The sequence below is a fragment of the Temnothorax nylanderi genome, unplaced genomic scaffold, assembly GCF_030848795.1.
Source record: "Temnothorax nylanderi isolate EJ_2023f unplaced genomic scaffold, tnyl_v1.0 TNYL_tig0029_pilon, whole genome shotgun sequence".
Taxonomy (NCBI): domain Eukaryota; kingdom Metazoa; phylum Arthropoda; class Insecta; order Hymenoptera; family Formicidae; genus Temnothorax; species Temnothorax nylanderi.
The window spans coordinates 1,263,801-1,280,897 of NW_027249091.1; the positions used below are offsets into that span (position 1 = coordinate 1,263,801).

The window sequence follows — 17,097 nt, forward strand, 5'->3', positions numbered from 1 at the left end:
ACGGAGTGCATATCCGGTCTCGTACGGACTCTCTTCCGATTCCTACATGCGCACGTTGCTTTAAGTTTGGCGCGAAAGAGGCGCGGGCGCGGGCGCGCGCGCGCGCGGCGAAAAGTCTGCGTCCAGCTGGCGCCAGCAGCGCGCTGGAAAACAGAAAGCCAAACCGGTCATGGGAGGCTAGTCAACGACTTGTGCAGCAGCCACGCTTGTGAGTTCTGTTTTCTGGCGGAAACGTAGCGATACATTACGCGGACGCCGCGGGAGTAGCACGACGGCCAGCCGGTATTTTAAAAGATGGGAGCGTACTTGTCGGAGCCGATCACGAAGAAGGAATCGAGCGACGAAGTGGGAAAGAATGTCGCGTACGGCGCGAGCTCGATGCAGGGCTGGCGGATCAGTCAGGAGGTAAGCGGGAACGTCGCGGTGCCGTTCGCCACGGCCGCCGCGCCGACGGCGGCAACGTACGCGACGTACGCGCGCGCGCGCGCGCGCTCGCTCGCTCGCTCGCTCGTTCGTTCGTTCGTTCGTTCGTTTTCTCGCTCGTTTATCGCCCCGTTACCCAGTTTCGGGGCACCCGCGTGTTTTCGCCGGTCACCCGGCCACCGGATTGTGACCGGCCGCCCCGCGCTCGCCGACGCGTCCCGCGCGCCGAACCCTTGTGCCGGGGGGACGAGCGTGGCCGACGAGCGGGACGAGCCCCGGGCGCATCCGACGCTCGTCGACGACTCTGTCGCGACTCACGCGTTTATTTACCAACAGACGAGAGATATCCCGATAAGGGATCCTTGCGACATGTCGATCAATATTTTCACGGCGTTGTTTCGTCGCAAAAATATCTCGTTGGCGATATGTAACTTTTTCTGATATCCGCAATAATATCCGCAATCGGTTGTCAGTTTCCTTCGAACGACAAAGTTGTTACGCAATAATCGTTGTTTTATCTTGTTCGTTGACGCTTTTAGAATGTATTATCAAATGGTAGTAAATCGACTGTCTATTGAAATATGTCATATCTCGTTCTTATAAATTTATAAATTTCTAGAAGAATCTTATTTCTTGGCACTCGATTTCCTGGTCCAGACAATACCCGAGACAATTGATTGCTACCTTTCTAGAACAAGAAAGAAATCTTGTCAAAGATGGATTACTAACGGCGACTCTTTCTTTGCAGGATGCTCACAATTGTTGCATAGATTTTGACGAGAATGTCTCGCTGTTTGCCGTATACGACGGTCATGGAGGACACGAGGTTGCGACGTATTGCGCGCGCAACCTCCCCGATTTTATCAAACAAACAGAAGCTTACAAGAAGGGCGATATTAGGCAAGCTTTAATAGACGCTTTCCTCGGTTTCGATGATACCCTTACGAAGCCGGAGGTAGTCAATGTTCTCAAAGAGCTCGCGGGAACGTCCACGTCGGAGAAAAAGGAGGGTGACCTGATCGAATCTGGTGCGTTATTTTTCATATTAAGGATATGCATTATTACGGGGTTTACCTTTATACAGACACTCTTGCTAATTGTCCGTTTTGCAAGCTCTAATTTATTTTTTTCCCTTACCTACACGAGTAAGCTTTTAATAAGGTTATCTTCGTACGTTACATTGCGTATAGATGAAGAAGAAAATGTTAGTAATCTGTGTATGGAGGCGACGATGCCGTTGGAGCAAGTAATGGCAAAGTATCAGTCAGAGGTGACGAATCCTCATCTAAAAAATCTAAAAGGCGAGAAGTGTGGTAAGCGCGCATTCGCGAGTCCTTACTTGCGGGGTCGAAGAGGACGTGAGAAAGCGAGCGGTTCGTCCACTGGCGCGGGATGCTCATCGTCGCCGTCACCGCCAGCGACGTCGTCCTCGTCGTCCGCGTCCACGCCCGACTGGAATACGAACGAAACGGACGTGAGTAGTTCCAGTCAGCCGTGCGGGTCGACTCTGTCCAGCACAGTGGAGCGAAAGGATCCCGATTGCCCGGGTAGCAACGAAGCTGAGCAAGTGCTGGATTCGACGACGAGCAATGGCAGCGCTCACGCGTCTCCACCGGTGGTGTCTACTGCGGATGTAGAACCTGCTAAGTCTATGGATATGCCCGATAGTTCCGAAGATGTAAAAGAGAAAGTCTCGAGTCCCGGCAAGGCGCCACCGTGCGCGGAGTCTAATGCGAACGAGGTGGAAGTTAATGGCGCGGAGTCGAAGAGGATCGGAGATGCAGACAGCAGTAAGGGTGGAGGCGACAACGTGTCGAGCAGTTCTTGCACCCCTGTGGAAAACGGAGATGCGGGTCAGCAAGAACGGATAACTAGCAGTGGTCGAAGAAGAACTCAGCCTGTGGATCTTTACCAAAGTCTACTGAAAAAGGACAACGACGACTCTGAAGAAGACGACGACGATGACGAAAATGATGAGACCTTCGATGGTGTTCTTGAAAGGTATAGAGACGTGTGTTACTTGATGTAAAAACATTTAATTTCTAAGCATTGTTTTTAAATCGAGATTTTCTCTTTTTAAATCGTCTTACAGTGACGGAGACGATACAGAAGATATTGATGAAAATGAAAGCGATGAAGATGACGATGACGAAGTCGAGGAGGAGGAGGAGGAGGAGGAGGATCTAGACGAGTCTGACGATGACGCGGATGATCTAATGGTAGAAAAGGTACAATATCGATTGTCTCAGAGAATTCATCAAAACTCACCGCGAGCCATGAATATCTAGAGTAAAATTAACAAAAGAGACAATCGTTAAATGAAAACTTGTTAAAAAATTTCCACTTAGTGAATTCGTTGTATAATTAGTTTTTTTTTATGCAGCCTGGTTCGGACAGTGGATGCACGGCGGTTGTAGCGATACTCAAGAACAATGAACTGTATGTGGCCAATGCTGGAGACTCTCGGTGTGTTCTATGCAGGGATGGTCAGGCGATCGAACTTAGCTTGGACCATAAGCCCGAAGACGCACCGGAAATGGAACGTATAGTAAAAGCAGGCGGAGAAGTGACGAGCGACGGCAGAGTGAATGGCGGCCTCAATCTTTCCAGAGCACTTGGCGATCATGCGTATAAGCGAAACATGGTATTACCACCCCAAGAACAGATGATCTCCGCTCTACCGGACGTAAGGCATATTACGATCGATCAGGAGAAAGACGAATTTATGGTGCTCGCTTGTGATGGCATATGGAATTTCATGACCAGTCAAAACGTCGTTCAGTTTGTGCGCAACCGTTTGTCACAAAATTACGAGAACATTTCGAAAATCTGCGAAGAGGTATGGTATCACGTTATAAGCCTAAAAGAGTAAAAATGATTTTTAAACATTACTCGCATGCGCATCTTGTTTTCAGAAAATTTTAAGTATTCCTTCTGGATAAAAAACGATCTAATGTGTGTTACAGCTATTTGATCATTGCCTTGCACCGGATACTCTCGGCGACGGAACGGGCTGCGACAACATGACTGCCGTAATAGTTAAGTTTAAATCGCCGGCAACCGAAACTGTTAAAAATAACACCGTTGCCGAGGTATGCGTTACGAAGAAGCGATCGGTCTCGCCAGCCGCTGAGGAAAATAACGACTGTATCCCGGGAGAAAACACGGTAAACCCCTGCAAACGCGCCAAGACCGAGGCAGCTATGTGAATTAGGAGTCACCATGCGTCATGAACTGATCTCCGGGAACGGACGAGTGAATGTGAGTTTATGTAAAATTATGTAACAACTTTATATTACTGTGTAGAGAGCTGGAACCAATTGGTTATGCAGTAACAGGCACATGAAATAGCGCGTAAGGTGTGTTATTGGTCGCTGCTAACAGACTGCTAGATTGGAGCACGTGGGAATGATATAATGTAGTTTTCTTAATAATACATAAATCATTTCTCAATTATAATAAAGTGAATTTTACATATGAAAAGAAATTTCTCTTCTACGATCATATCTTGTGCATATATCTATTTAATGTCACATAATGCCGTTAGATATAATCTGTTTCACACTAAACTTTATTTTATTACTAAGAAACAATTCAATATACGAGCTTTTTCTTTTATATATAATTCGAAATTGTAATCTTCAGAATTGAGGAATACAACAGAAATAGGAAGAGATTGTGTAAAATGATAATATATAAAACAGTTTTAAAATAGAACTCACAAATGAAAAAGATCATTCATTTCACAAGCATTTATTGACATAAAAGTACGATGAATAATAGGTACTCTTAATATAAATGTACAATCTTTTTTTTTAATTTTTTTAATTTTATAGAACTTGATATATTACTATAAGTTCTAATATAATTCTAATATAGCTCTAACAATTTCTAATACATAAATACACAAATTTATTAATTGAAACTAATTTTATATAAATGATGCAGTGATACTAACGAAAGCATATGTACGCAATAATATCAATTAAGTTTTATTTACCTCTTCTTTTTTCTTAATTTTATTTTTGTTCTATATAATCCATCACATATTTTTTCTTCTTTTCTTGGTCAATAGATATTTGATTGTAACATATATTATATTTTCGAATTATAGGAATATGAGTATGAAATCAGAATTGCTATATATATTATTTAGATAAAGAAAATTCATATTAAATAAGAGATATTGCCAATTTAGTTTATATATTTATACGTGTTTGTATCACAGTATCATTTGTTTCAAACTACAATGATTTTCTGTAATTATTATAATATTCCATGTCTTAATTAATATATTTAAGTTTAATAATTAGATACTTAGATTTCTCCACATATCATCCCATTTGCTCCAGCTGCACTTACAAAGTATATTCCTTGAGTTTTTAGATTACATAGTACATAAATGTATATATTTATAAACGTAGTTTATAGGATTTATATTTGTGTAAGTCAATACATTTATCTCTTATTTTTACGGAATAGAATTTATTTTTGAATCCCTGGGTATAGTGGTTGAATGGATGGGTGTGCGAATAGATTAAGATGTTTAAACTGTATTATGTAATTAAGGCAATTGCGTATAACGCGTTACCAATTTGTGATCTTGTCTTAATGATAACGTTAAAGAAATACAAAAAAAAAGATATGTACTCATGTTAAGCTACGTCAAGTGCTGTAGTAGTTTGAAACGATCTGAATTTGGAAATTTGCATATGTCAAAAGTATGTTTTTTGTAAATTTATACAGAGAATCATATATAGAGATACATCGTAGCTTTGGCGGAACGGTAAAGGTGTTCGTCTTGCAGAAAGAGGGATTACAATTGTAGGATTGAAAGTGGCGCGATGTGGCAAACGCATGACGGTTACGGTATTTTGGTAAATTCAGAATACTAATCCTATTGTATCGCGATGCTGGTAGTACACTTTGATAAACACGGAGTACTCGTGGCATCACGATAGTTGCAAAATTCCTTTTGGAGAAACGCGAAAATTATTTGTGGTATAATATAATATAAGTGCAAGATACTTGTAGTATTCCGACAAACGCAAAATAGAGGATAGGACGTATTATATCTGGGAGCAAATCTCTCCGTTTTCTCGTGTAGCTAATGAAAGCAATGGCGTTCGAATGATTTTATCGAAATTCAGTTTTCTGCACTAATTAGATAAAAGTATATCTCTCGTATATTTTTGCTCTTAGATATCTACTCGTGCCTACGTGTACATCAAGCTCCTCCATCCGATATCTACCCAACATGAACACGAACTGAGAGAGCGCGTGTTAAGCACTGAGACCGTCTCTGTAGAACTTTGGTCTAAGAACATAATGCGATTGGATTTATAAATTAATATTATTAATCTGATGTGGCGCTAACCGCCAACACTCGTCGTCGTATACATCTACAACTTTCGAAGTTCACGTTACGGTTAACGTACATAAATCGTAAATAGGCAATACTTGAACAAATAAAGACCTACTGTCATATTTTTTACAGTTAAGACTCTTTCACGTTGCATGAAGATTTCTGTTTCGATCGTAATGCAGAAATAGCAGAATCTTTGTGTTTGTATCGTAGAGATTCATACGAGACTACATTAAAATTCTGTGAGGCAAACATTGTAGATGATAGAAATGTGAATCGACCCAGTGACACCTTCGCGACAATTGTGACATTTTCCACTAATATATATTCTTCTGTCGACACTCATGTGTAATCGCAGTCGTTAGTAGACAGTAATTTTCATCGAAGAAATTGTTTGTAGTTAAATGCAAAAGCAATCACAATACTCTTATGTAAACACCGTTTGCAAGATGATCAGTAGTGTATAGATACTAGATACTAGATAAGCGTATCTAGTATCATTCAGAAAGAACTGACGTGCCTTTCCAATTCAGGGGTTGACAACCTCCTCAACATGTGTATTGTACATTCGATTCCGTCTTAAGAAGAAAGGTTTGCGCCCCATGTACTGTCTTTAGCTGCAAACTCCGTCATACACTTATGTATAATAATATCTTGTTTCATAATACATGTGTCGCTCGAATCAATCTTAATGCTTGTTTCCATTTTCTCTTTTTTTTCCTGCTTTGCATTTTTCCCCTCTTGCCACAAAAAAGAACACGTCAAATATTTTGAAAGTAGTAAATGCTCTATTTTTAGAATCTCAAACACTTTTTTTGTCGCTAAGATTTAAATAATGCATATTTCGCACAAATAACAGAATAAATCTGGTTTGGCCAGATTTTTGCTACTTGTTTAAAATTTGCTTATAATTGACTTGAACTATCACGTTCCGTATCATAGTTACTTGTACCATAATTTCTTTTTCAAGCTTGTAATTGTAAATAATATGTATTTTTTCTTGCAAAAAATCTCTTTAAGGTACAAATTTAAGATATAAATTTCGACATCTATTCTATTATCATTTTTCCGTGTTCAATTCCTTACAATTGTTCATGTAATTACATAGAGAGACAGGGAAATCTACAAATCAATTTTATTCAACATAGATATATTCGACTTAATATATAACATACGTATTACAGATATGAATGAAAAGGTATCCTACGACGTAGGTATACCAACACGATACATATGGTCCCTTTATTAACTGTGGGGGAACTCTCTCATCTTTACTCAACATTAAAATACACAATAATATTTACACATTAATATACTGTGCCAGTGTAATCACAGTCCGTAGTTGTTTACACTCCACTTTCACTTATCTAACACCTTCGAAAATTGAGCAAATTTACCCTCTATAATTCTATTATAAAATGAAAAACTGTTGTTTCCTAATCATCGTACTTACGATCAGTAGATATCAGATCATTCGCATAGACTTCCGGAAACACTTCGGTTCCAATTATCGCTCCGATTCTGTCATATAAGTGAAAGTGTAAATCAATAAAGAAAATTAATACGCGGTGAAAGAATATATTTGGAATGACGTGTTAGTAGAAAATTCAAAATAAGCTCGTTTATTCAAAATCAGATATATTGCACTATGTATTGCACATCCGTTCAATCCGAAAATTCTGAAAAATACGTTTAATATTTAATACGTTTAACATTTACAATTCAAGTGAAATAATAAAATTGCGCGTTTAAAACGCGCGCGTACCTCTTGTACACCGAAAATTATATATATATATATATATATATATATATATATATATAAATAACTGATATTAAGGGGGTACATACGTGTAGACCGCAAGAAAAATAGGTAAAATTCTCGAATTTTTATCTTGGAAACTATTAATTCGATTCGATCCGGTTTTTTTTTATTTAATAGTATCTACATTGAGGCACGTCCACAAATTCTTTTAAGGGAATTCATTCCCTCGGAGCGCTGTTCTCGTGGCCGGCGTAAAATGCGTTTTCGCAAACACGGTTCACGGTGCCCAAGATTTCGCGCAGTCGGTTGATCTGAAACGTAAAATTGAAACGGATTCTTAAATAGCAATACATAAAGCAATTTCCATCGGGAGCTTTTATTTAAAAAATTTTTTTTACTGAAACGTCGACTGTTTGAACTCAAGATTCATGTTTCGACACAAATTTTCGACCTTTATAGTCTGATAAAAAAAAAACTAGTTGAGTAAAAAAAAAATCTCCCGATGGAAACGAGATAAACTATCGCAAAACATTGTGTGTAAATTTGAAGCAAACCGATCCAGCCGTTCTCGAAATATTCTGGGCACCGTGAACCGTGTCACATTTTACGGCGGCTACGAGAACAGCGCTCCGAGGGAATGAATTCCCTTAAAAAAATGTGTGAACGTGCCTCAATGTAGATACTATTGAATAAAAAAAAACCGGATCGAATCGAATTAATAGTTTCCAAGATAAAAATTCTCGAATTTTACCTATTTTTCTTGCGGTCTACACGTATGTACCCCCTTAAACTTCAATTTTATTTTACTGGCAGTGTTGTACTCCACATCATCCTTTAAGCAGTTTAAGAATTCCGGACTTGTTGAGAAACGCACATTCAAATAACACAATATATATGTTTCAAATATATAATATATATGATTTATTGAGATATTAAATTACGCAAGTTTGTAAGAAAGAGTAACATAAACACGATGAAAAAATTTATCATAATGATACAGATAATGACAAAAATAATAAGCAATAATAATAATAATTGACAAATTAATATATTAATAATAATGACGATGACAATGATAGTGATGATGACAATGATAATAAAATAATAATACTTATAACAGGTAACAGTGCAGTCCTAGTTTTGCACAAAGAGAAACAAATTGTTATGAAAAAGATTATTTCATAACAGTTTGTTTAATCTAAATTAGACTGCTTAAAAGTTGTCATAGAGTATAAGTTTATAAATAATTTTATCAGTCACAGAATGGCAACTTGGACTTATTCCTGTTGCGGATTTAATTACAATTTGGCACATAATCAGTAAGCGCGTAGCATTTACATTCTTTTAGTCATTTTCAAGAGGAAATCAATAAAGTGCCATTCTTAGTCGCACATTTATACACATTTATAAACACGCTTGTATAACAAGAATGGCGAAGAGAACTCAAAAAGACACAAATTTGTCATTCTGTTTGATGTTAATTAGGACGACGCATTTTTCTTAGAAATCTATTCAACAATTAAAGCACGCGATTATGTTCGAAAATAAAGTGTTGTGATGTGAGAAAATGTAGCGAGACAGAGTTTGTCGTCTAGCCAAAGTTAAGTTTTCCACGCGTTCCAAAATGTATTCCAAAAACGAAAAAGAAAAAGAGATTCGACTGGCAGGCGATAACCCAGTATTACGTAGCGTTCGCGTTTAGTATACATCGGTGTTTCGTCTTCATTTTATATTGATTCGCGTCTTGAACGAGCGAACGACGCTGAGGATCGCGGTGTGCGGTGGATTGAGGAGAACAAGACTGGGTCAGTTGGTGTTCTGTTTGTTGGAGCGAAGGCGCGCCAAGCCTGAACGCTCGCCCTCCTCTTCGTCGGACGTACAGGGTACCACGCCGCGCGACGATGTAGCCTGCATTAACTCTTGATCCGGGCCATTCCGATGCTCGTACAACAGGATGTTTAACGTTTCCTCATATATCCGAGCCTCAGGGAATTCAACCTGGAAAAAAAGTAAGCATTTTTCGTTACATAGTTTTAAAATATCGCTGTCATATTATTTCATTACCTTTGTATGCTTCTTGTCAGTCGTGTAGACGATGGAGTGACAGCAGACTTCCGCCACCTTACGACCATGTCCGTAAAACGTCCAACAGCAGATCTCGCTCGAGCCGATAACATCTTTGATAAATAACACTCTGCCACTGAATCTAAGCGACATTTTGTCGAATAATTCTATGTTTTTTAATAGATTGTCATCTGATGTACTGCAAAAATTAAATTTACTTAATTCACTTATGCATATTAATGAGCTTGACTATGATAATAATACAGCTACAATTAGCTATATCGTGACATTTCATTCACCAATTTTTTTTTCACGAATTTAGAATATGAGTTTGCGATATAAATTATGTAAGAAACCACATACGTAATACAAGTTTCTTATCGTTACACTCGTTACTCTTGTTACACTTTGAATTGCTCACATTAGCGCCTATTCGGAACGTTCAGATCGCAATTTGCAAAAGACAAAAAATGGACTCTCACGTATCACGAAATGTCACGATATTCATGACTATCAAAGCAGCGTTTAATATCACCTTGTGTAGGAATATTTGTTATTATGCCTATTAATGAGCAGCTTGACCACAGGCTTCGTAGTATTGCTTATGAGTAACTGTTCCTCCTTCTGGGAGGTTATGAGAGGTACTCTGCAAATCGGCTCCGCCTCGCGCTCTTTTCGAAGAAGCGCCTGCTCGCAGGACTCGGCCAGCTCGCTGATACAGTAGTATTTCGCTTCCGCGAGCAGCTCCGCCATCTCCTTCGTGTTTTCCGGCAGCGGGACCGAGCCGTCTCGCAAGAAGTTCAAGATCGTCCCGAAATGTTTGCCGCACCGATCGATCAGTATCCAACCTGCGGACAGAGACCGCCAGTCAGAGTCGAGGGTACAAATGGGAGATATCGACGAGATTAAATGTTGAAAATTCTCGGGAAATAACGCACAAAGAGGTCAAGCGCAATTCCTTTCTTTTTCTTTTTTCAAATTAATCGGACAAATCCGTGCGCCTCATTTAAGCGCAGAGTCTATCGATTCGGACGTCAAGACTGATCGATATTCAAGGTTGATCGATCTCGACGAGAGTCCGCGACTCGTCGGAATTGTCGGAAATGTCAAAATGTGTGTGTCGCGAGAGAAGCCTCACCTTCGGAGTCGGTGAGCACTTCCATGCGACCGCTGAACATCGCGCGCAGCATGGTGTCGTGCTTCTGCAGGGTGCCTATGGTGGTGTAGTGGAGCGAGCCGCCGATGTTCAGTTTGACATACTCCGACGGGTATTTAAGTACGGTCTTGTGCTCGCCCGACATAACGAGAGTCGTGACGACCGGAGTCTGAGGCGAGCAGAGAGTCGAGTACTGAGTACTGACGCGAGACGAGACGCCGCGGGATGGGGCGCGGACGGGGGGGGGGGGGAGCGTATCGATCCCCCTCGACGGGCTCGACGTCAGATTGGAACGTGCGAATCGCCGACGGATTCGCGCTTGCGTCGGAGCGACGTGACAGCGCGCGCGGGCGGTCGCGACTGTCGAGTGTCGCGAGTTAGCGTCGCGGCGACGAGGGGCCGGAGGGGTCCCCGCGCGCTCACTCCCGCGGGTATCGGGAGGGCGGGAGAGCCGCGCGAGATGTTAACATATCCCCATTTCGCTCCGTTTCCCGCACGTTCGTCATCGAGCGCGGCGAACGAGAACGCGACGCGCTGAATGTGGCGGCGAATGGGATAAGATCGACCGCGATGCGCGAAAAGTGTCGAGAGTGCCGCGAGGCACGCATGAACCCTCGGACCAATCAGAATCGCCCGCGCTCGCGGACCCGGGGAAACCGCCATGGGCGCCATGTCCGCCATGCCATCCCCGCCCGCGGCAAGCCGCATACACTCGACTCGAGAAGATGGCTGACTCGCTGACCAAGTACGGCGTTTACATCGACGACCTGAGGAAGATACGCGTCCTAGAGCCGGAAGCGGCGAATCAAACGAACAAGCTGAAGGAGGAGTGTCAGAGTTTCGTGTCCAGTAAGTTTGCGTTGGTTCGCGAGTGGCGTTTCACGGCGAATTTACTTGACCAGGCGGTCTCACGTCCTCACGATACTCACCCGCTCGCCGCACGATTCTCGTTACCGTGTGCTTTGCTTAATGAGTTCCTGCACAAGAAGGCGCACATCTACACTCTCGAATGATTCGGATGGCAGTTAGGGGCGATTTCGAGCTTTCATTAACTCGACCGGCGATTAATTCAATCGGCAGAATTGCTCGCTGTAAAATTTCTATCTATAAGTATGTATGTAATTCGTTGTCTTTAAACTCTTATATATCATCTTCCTTTTCGAGTGCTAAAAAAAATTGATTGTTCTATTTTATTTATTTTAACAAAATAATACTGGTATTATTTGACAAATTAATCGCTGATTAGGTTGATCGGAGTTTAGTCAAAACTTTGTAGATTAACTTTAATCTCGGAATTTTCTTTTAATTATGTCCATTTTTATGCAGACTAACTTATCTCGGTTTAACTTAAAAATCTTTTTCTAATCTTTATAACTAGAAAAGGATAAAAAGTAAGTTAAATCGAGATTGAAGTTAATCTACATTGAAGTGGACATTAATGTCAATTACAATGGCTATTATTATTATTGTAATTAATTGTCGATCGAAATGTTTATATTCGCAAAAGAAATATAATTTGAAGAATGTATAATTATACGAGACATGAAATGTATTTAAATAAAATTACGGTGTGAAGTAAACGATTTATGTCCGATATTCCCTTTATCTAAAAAAACTGCACCTCGGGGCTTCATCGTCAACCGCACTATTACCATAAATCGCTAATGCCTCTTCACAGATATAAATGTCGCGAAGATTGAGAATTTTTACGTTGCAGAGATTACCGAATTTGAGAAAAATTCCGACGAATTCGTTAGCATATTAGACAAGTTGGCGACAGAGGTGGAGAGAGAGAAAATGAAGACAATCGGCGCGCGAAATCTACTGCGTTCCGTTGCGAAGCAAAGGGAAGCCCAGAAACAACAGATGCAGGTTCTTAAATTAACTACATGAAATTTGGCAACATGTATTAATCGTTTTAAGGTTTAAGTAATATGTAACAGTGGTCGCGAGAATTTATACTATCTTAGAATATTAAGGTATTATACACCACAATGTCATAACGAGAAGGAAGAAGAAAGCGATAGCCTTTATAGTCATCTTTGGCTGCATTCCGATATTCACTGTCAGTACTGCAAATCTATATTTTACGTCACGTATACTATAGATTTTCAGTACTGAAAGTTGCTGACAGTGAATATCGGAATGCAGCCTTTATTGATTGAATAAGTATCAAACCTCATGACCACTCTAATAAACTTGACGATCTTGATTATCTTGAATATTGACTTCGACTGTCCGTCATCCGATTATATTTTTCGGCGATTGACTTATCAAGTAATATCCTGTAACATTTTGTTGACATAGAATTATTAATTTTTTATTGATACAAGGAAGAAAATATTAGATAGGAACGACGAGTTATATATAGTTGTAAAATTTGCCATAGTTGCAAAGGTTGCAAATAAGCAATTTTGCCGATTAATTAGATTCGCAGTCACATCAATCGATTTTCGTTTATTTTCGTTATAGGCATTAATCTTGGAGAAGTCCGTGGAACTGGAACGATTACGAGTACAATACGATTCTTTAAAGAAGATCGAACTGGAACAGCTAGAAACCATCGAACATTTGTCGGTCAATTAATATAACGTTTTATAGTCTCCGACTGTGTCTTCGTTGCCGATTCATCGAATATCTTTCGCTCTCCTTGCTAATAAATGGTACAATAATTTTTTAAAACATGAATCGCTTTTTTAAAAGGCTTAAAAACGACTTCGACTAAACTCTAATTAATCGACGATTGACCGCGAGGCGGAAGTTATCGAGAGAGTTTCTCTTGCTTTGCTGGCCCGCGATTCTGTAACTCGTTATGCAGTATCGTTATCGTTATATTGTCGTTGCACAGCTTTTTTATCATAGTATATATCTGCGCAACCGTGTTATGAGCACATAACGACAGAATAACGAGTTACAGAATACTACCGCAACTGGACAATTAATATTTGCAAGAAGATGCCTATGACCCTGGAGAGGTCCCCATTGGTTCTTACTTTGCAAGGCAAGAACCAATCATATTAAAGAATCACTGAGCGCTCCTTGAGTTGCTTTTTGAACGCAGCCATTTTAACTTTCAGAACGCCGCGTTGCCCGCCAATCCCGCGGCCGCCATTGTTCTGATTGCTCGCGCTGGTGGCTGGTCACCGGTGATCGGTGACTCGAAAAAATGTGTAAAATTCGTGAAAAATAACGTTTATAGTGTGTAAATATAATATAATCTGAATCTAACAGCGAAAATTTCCACTTTGGTGTGAACAGAGACAAGCAAGTCCGGCATTCAATGTGTTAATTAATTCTCATGACGCGACCTGCCGTTACGTGCCGTTTGATGCGCGTAATGATGTAAACCTAAATATATATATCGTGTAATATTCCACGTTAGATAACCGACGAGAATGGCGGTCACTATTGGTAAGATATTTTAGCTTTAACGATCTTTTTTTCTTTATTTGTTGCAAAGTAATTTTTCGAGTACGAAGGCGAAAATAGAAGCAGAGATTTGATGATATTAAACATCACGTTAAAACAATCATAATGTTAAGGAGAACAGAAAATTAAAGTGATGTCAATTTGACGTCATCTTGACTAAATTTACGTCATTTTTTGGGTCAATGTGACGTCAAAATTTATATCATTTTGACTGCAATGTGTTTATTGAGTGTCTATGTGTATGTTTGTAGATTCTGTGATATATCTGTGTCTTGTGGCGATTCTTTGGGGAGTAACCAATCCGTTCATGAAGAAAGGTGCGCTAGGTTTGGAAGATGTCAAGGCCACGTCCTTTTACGGGCAATTTGTCAAGGAGATAGCGTTTCTCATCACTAACCTGAAGGTTTGTCACATCTCTACGTAGATTTTATCAAATTAATGTTATTTTATAAGCATAATGGTATTTCTAATTTTTGTTTTATTTCTTTACACACACAGTACCTCCTGCCGTTTCTAGTTAATCAGTGCGGTTCGGTATTGTACTTCCTGACCTTGCAGAGCACCGATTTATCTCTGGCTGTGCCAGTTTCAAATTCTCTTACCTTCGTATTCACTGCGATCACAGGCTGGTTCCTGGGTGAGGAAAAGGTACACAGAAGTGAGTACACAAGCAAAATTATTTTTGTATTGTTGGAAAATGTTATGAATTAGTTACTTTACGATTTGCTTTATTTTCCAGATACCTATCTGGGAATGATGCTTGTACTATGTGGGACCACGTTGTGTTGTTGGGACAAAGTGAATAAAACGGTGGAATTGTGATATGCACGCTTGAGACAACACTCATTACGCACACATCGCTATCCTTTCTCTTCCTGTTCATCCGTCCATTATCCGTCAACTAATCCATATCCATCCTGTGTAATGTGAGTACCACAATGATTAACACATAAATCTTTCCAACGAAGCAAAGTCACGACTTGATTTTGCTTTCTAATATTATGAAACATTTAACATTGATATATTTTGTTATTAATGATGTGCTAGTTTGCATCATTGCGTTTATTAATCTTGTTACAAGATATAACTTGGTCTCTGTTTTCACGTTGAACGCATCTTATAAAGAGGAGTAATGTCTGTGTTAATAGGTAATAGGTTTTATTCATAATTCCGTACAATATCGTCAATATTCATGATATTTACATGCATATCGTCTAATGATCCATATGTACACACACACACGTAAGTAGCACCGGGTAGGAATGAAATAGTAATTATGGTGCAAGATGACTATGTCGCTGTAATTAATTTGTTTCTTTGTTCACACGCAAAAGCGTATCACAGTACAACAGATAATGTCTAGCATCGCGCGTTTTATTCCGCTACACTGTTATCAGAAGTGACGAAAGTGTCTCGACCTGTGTCGAACGTGAAAATTTCGCAACAGTGTATGTGTAATCTGTGATCCATGAATGTACAGAGAAAAGAGTTATATTTATATATTTATATGAAAACACACATAGGTCCTAGTAAAAATAGATTAAGAATTATGATTATCAACACAAGTATTTATATACAATAAGCATGCAAAGATTAGATTGATCTGTGCACAGAGAAACGTTCGGTAGCTATCGCTATACGTAACTGTTCGTTTTACACGTCGATATTAATCTCTCGATTATCAAGATAAAATTTAGAAAAATATTTTTCTTAAATTTCTTTATTACACTAACGTTTATTATAAAGAAAGGTGTTGTCCGTTTCAAAATATATATATTCGGGAATTTCAATTTATTTAACGAAGAGTGTATACACTATAGGAATGTAGAGAAATGGCACTTTGATCCACGGTAGAATAAAGTGACGCGTTAATTTTCCCATGAGATGCGCAACGCATATGGATTTAGTTACGTGAAAGTATGAAAAAATTGAAGCACTTTTTGTCAAATCCCGAAGGAGAAACAAAAGTTAATACACGATGACAATGTTAATTCACGATATAATATGAATATATTATGAACGCATTCTCATCATTCGCAACAAATTTAATCCGTTAAATTTGGCAGAGAGAAAGCTATTAACGATAATGTAACGATATATTGAGAAGGTTCTCATTTTAGAATACACTTCATATTTAATATTATACTTTTCAAGAGTTTACATTTGATCTTTTGCAATCTTCTTTGTTACAAAAAACGTTATTTAATGCGCAAAGAGTATAACAATATTAATTTGACGAGTAACTGAGGTTTGAAGCTTCTTCGCGTGTGCCTATGTATATTTGAATAATTTGTTTTATTCTGTTACGTATAGATATACATATATATCTATTTATGCGGGGGGGGAAGAGGTTATAACTTTGTGTCTTAAGTAGCACAAATTTCATAAATTCGCAAAATCGATCGATGTGTTGAGCAGCAATTAATTTACACGTTGTTGCCGCAATCATATGCTACTCGGTTAAAAAATTTAAAACCCGCGCGATCGCGATCGACGCACTCGCGTGCATGTGTTAAACTGTGTATGAGAACGGTGTGTATTATCGATAAGTCGCGTCGTTATTAATCAGCGCGCGCCAGATATCGACGCCTATTAATCGCCTACACGAAATTACGAATTACACTTATGAAACTCGAGACTAGCATTGATCAATGGCCGCACAATTCAGGCGCGGGACTTCTTGCTCTTTAGCTTGAACCATCCCGCGCTCTTGTTCGGGTCGCGGGGCACGGACGTGGATCTGTTCAGTTCCGTCTTGGAGCCGATGCCTCGCGATTTGGTGGCCAGCGATTCCGTGGAAACAGTTCTGTCCACTTTCTGCTTGTCCTTCGGTTTTAGCGTGCTGCGATTGATCGTACCTGCAATGATTGACGCAAATGTTTTCATTTCTTAAATAAT

At 39.6% G+C, this 17,097-nt stretch overlaps 4 protein-coding genes across 9 annotated transcripts in view; 2 read left to right on the forward strand and 2 right to left on the reverse strand.

Annotated features, from left to right (window-relative positions):
- The first annotated feature begins 146 nt into the window (after positions 1–146).
- On the forward strand, positions 147–6,480 carry LOC139770418 (protein phosphatase 1G). Of its 3 annotated transcripts, XR_011717735.1 has the most exons (7): positions 148–405; positions 1,172–1,451; positions 1,614–2,424; positions 2,516–2,651; positions 2,807–3,262; positions 3,390–3,684; positions 5,626–6,480. XR_011717735.1 is itself a non-coding variant. In XM_071702346.1 (6 exons), exons 1-6 carry the CDS (start codon positions 295–297, stop codon positions 3,630–3,632), a joined length of 2,028 nt encoding a protein of 675 aa, XP_071558447.1. In that variant the 5' UTR covers positions 147–294; the 3' UTR covers positions 3,633–6,480. The 3 variants fall into 3 exon arrangements, 2 of the variants coding, with proteins under 2 accessions (XP_071558447.1, XP_071558446.1); XM_071702346.1 differs by having other exon boundaries at positions 147–405; positions 2,516–2,642; positions 3,390–6,480; XM_071702345.1 differs by having other exon boundaries at positions 3,390–6,480.
- A 429-nt stretch (positions 6,481–6,909) lies between these two features.
- Positions 6,910–11,031, reverse strand: LOC139770419 (BTB/POZ domain-containing adapter for CUL3-mediated RhoA degradation protein 3). 2 transcript variants are annotated; one of them, XM_071702347.1, is made up of 5 exons: positions 10,753–11,031; positions 10,150–10,462; positions 9,615–9,813; positions 9,431–9,548; positions 6,910–7,861 (listed from the first exon to the last, which is right to left on the reverse strand). In XM_071702347.1, the coding sequence occupies exons 1-5, from the start codon at positions 10,913–10,915 to the stop codon at positions 7,731–7,733; spliced, it is 924 nt and encodes a 307-aa protein (XP_071558448.1). In that variant the 5' UTR covers positions 10,916–11,031; the 3' UTR covers positions 6,910–7,730. The 2 variants fall into 2 exon arrangements, with proteins under 2 accessions (XP_071558448.1, XP_071558449.1); XM_071702348.1 differs by having other exon boundaries at positions 7,695–9,548.
- A 2-nt stretch (positions 11,032–11,033) lies between these two features.
- Positions 11,034–15,027, forward strand: Ift20 (intraflagellar transport 20). Of its 2 annotated transcripts, none has more exons than XM_071702350.1 (4): positions 11,034–11,619; positions 14,451–14,602; positions 14,698–14,857; positions 14,939–15,027. In XM_071702350.1, exons 1-4 carry the CDS (start codon positions 11,496–11,498, stop codon positions 15,019–15,021), a joined length of 519 nt encoding a protein of 172 aa, XP_071558451.1. In that variant the 5' UTR covers positions 11,034–11,495; the 3' UTR covers positions 15,022–15,027. The 2 variants fall into 2 exon arrangements, with proteins under 2 accessions (XP_071558451.1, XP_071558452.1); XM_071702351.1 differs by lacking the exon at positions 11,034–11,619 and adding an exon at positions 13,862–14,181.
- Positions 15,028–15,334: 307 nt separating this feature from the next.
- The window catches only part of Blo (bloated), a 116,218-nt gene continuing 114,455 nt past the window's right edge, over positions 15,335–17,097 (reverse strand). For both annotated transcript variants that reach the window (XM_071702343.1, XM_071702344.1), the window contains exon 8: positions 15,335–17,057. In XM_071702343.1, coding sequence (XP_071558444.1) covers positions 16,864–17,057 — 194 coding nt within the window. In that variant the 3' untranslated portion in view covers positions 15,335–16,863. The remainder of the gene's footprint in view (positions 17,058–17,097) is intronic.

Excerpts from the sequence above, each read along its gene's own strand:
- Ift20 (XM_071702350.1), top strand. The coding sequence starts at position 11,496 with ATGGCTGACTCGCTGACCAAGTACGGCGTTTACATCGACGACCTGAGG. Across the intron at positions 11,620-14,450 it reads GTGTCAGAGTTTCGTGTCCA|ATTCTGTGATATATCTGTGT; the intron begins GTAAGTTTGCGT and ends GTATGTTTGTAG. Across the intron at positions 14,858-14,938 it reads TGAGGAAAAGGTACACAGAA|ATACCTATCTGGGAATGATG; the intron begins GTGAGTACACAA and ends TTTATTTTCCAG.
- LOC139770418 (XM_071702345.1), top strand. The coding sequence starts at position 295 with ATGGGAGCGTACTTGTCGGAGCCGATCACGAAGAAGGAATCGAGCGAC. Across the intron at positions 1,452-1,613 it reads GGGTGACCTGATCGAATCTG|ATGAAGAAGAAAATGTTAGT; the intron begins GTGCGTTATTTT and ends CATTGCGTATAG. Across the intron at positions 2,425-2,515 it reads TTCGATGGTGTTCTTGAAAG|TGACGGAGACGATACAGAAG; the intron begins GTATAGAGACGT and ends ATCGTCTTACAG.
- LOC139770419 (XM_071702347.1), bottom strand. The coding sequence starts at position 10,915 with ATGTCGGGCGAGCACAAGACCGTACTTAAATACCCGTCGGAGTATGTC. Across the intron at positions 9,814-10,149 it reads AACAAATATTCCTACACAAG|TACATCAGATGACAATCTAT; the intron begins GTGATATTAAAC and ends TAATTTTTGCAG. Across the intron at positions 7,862-9,430 it reads GTCGCGCGGCGTGGTACCCT|ATCAACCGACTGCGCGAAAT; the intron begins GTACGTCCGACG and ends TTTACGTTTCAG.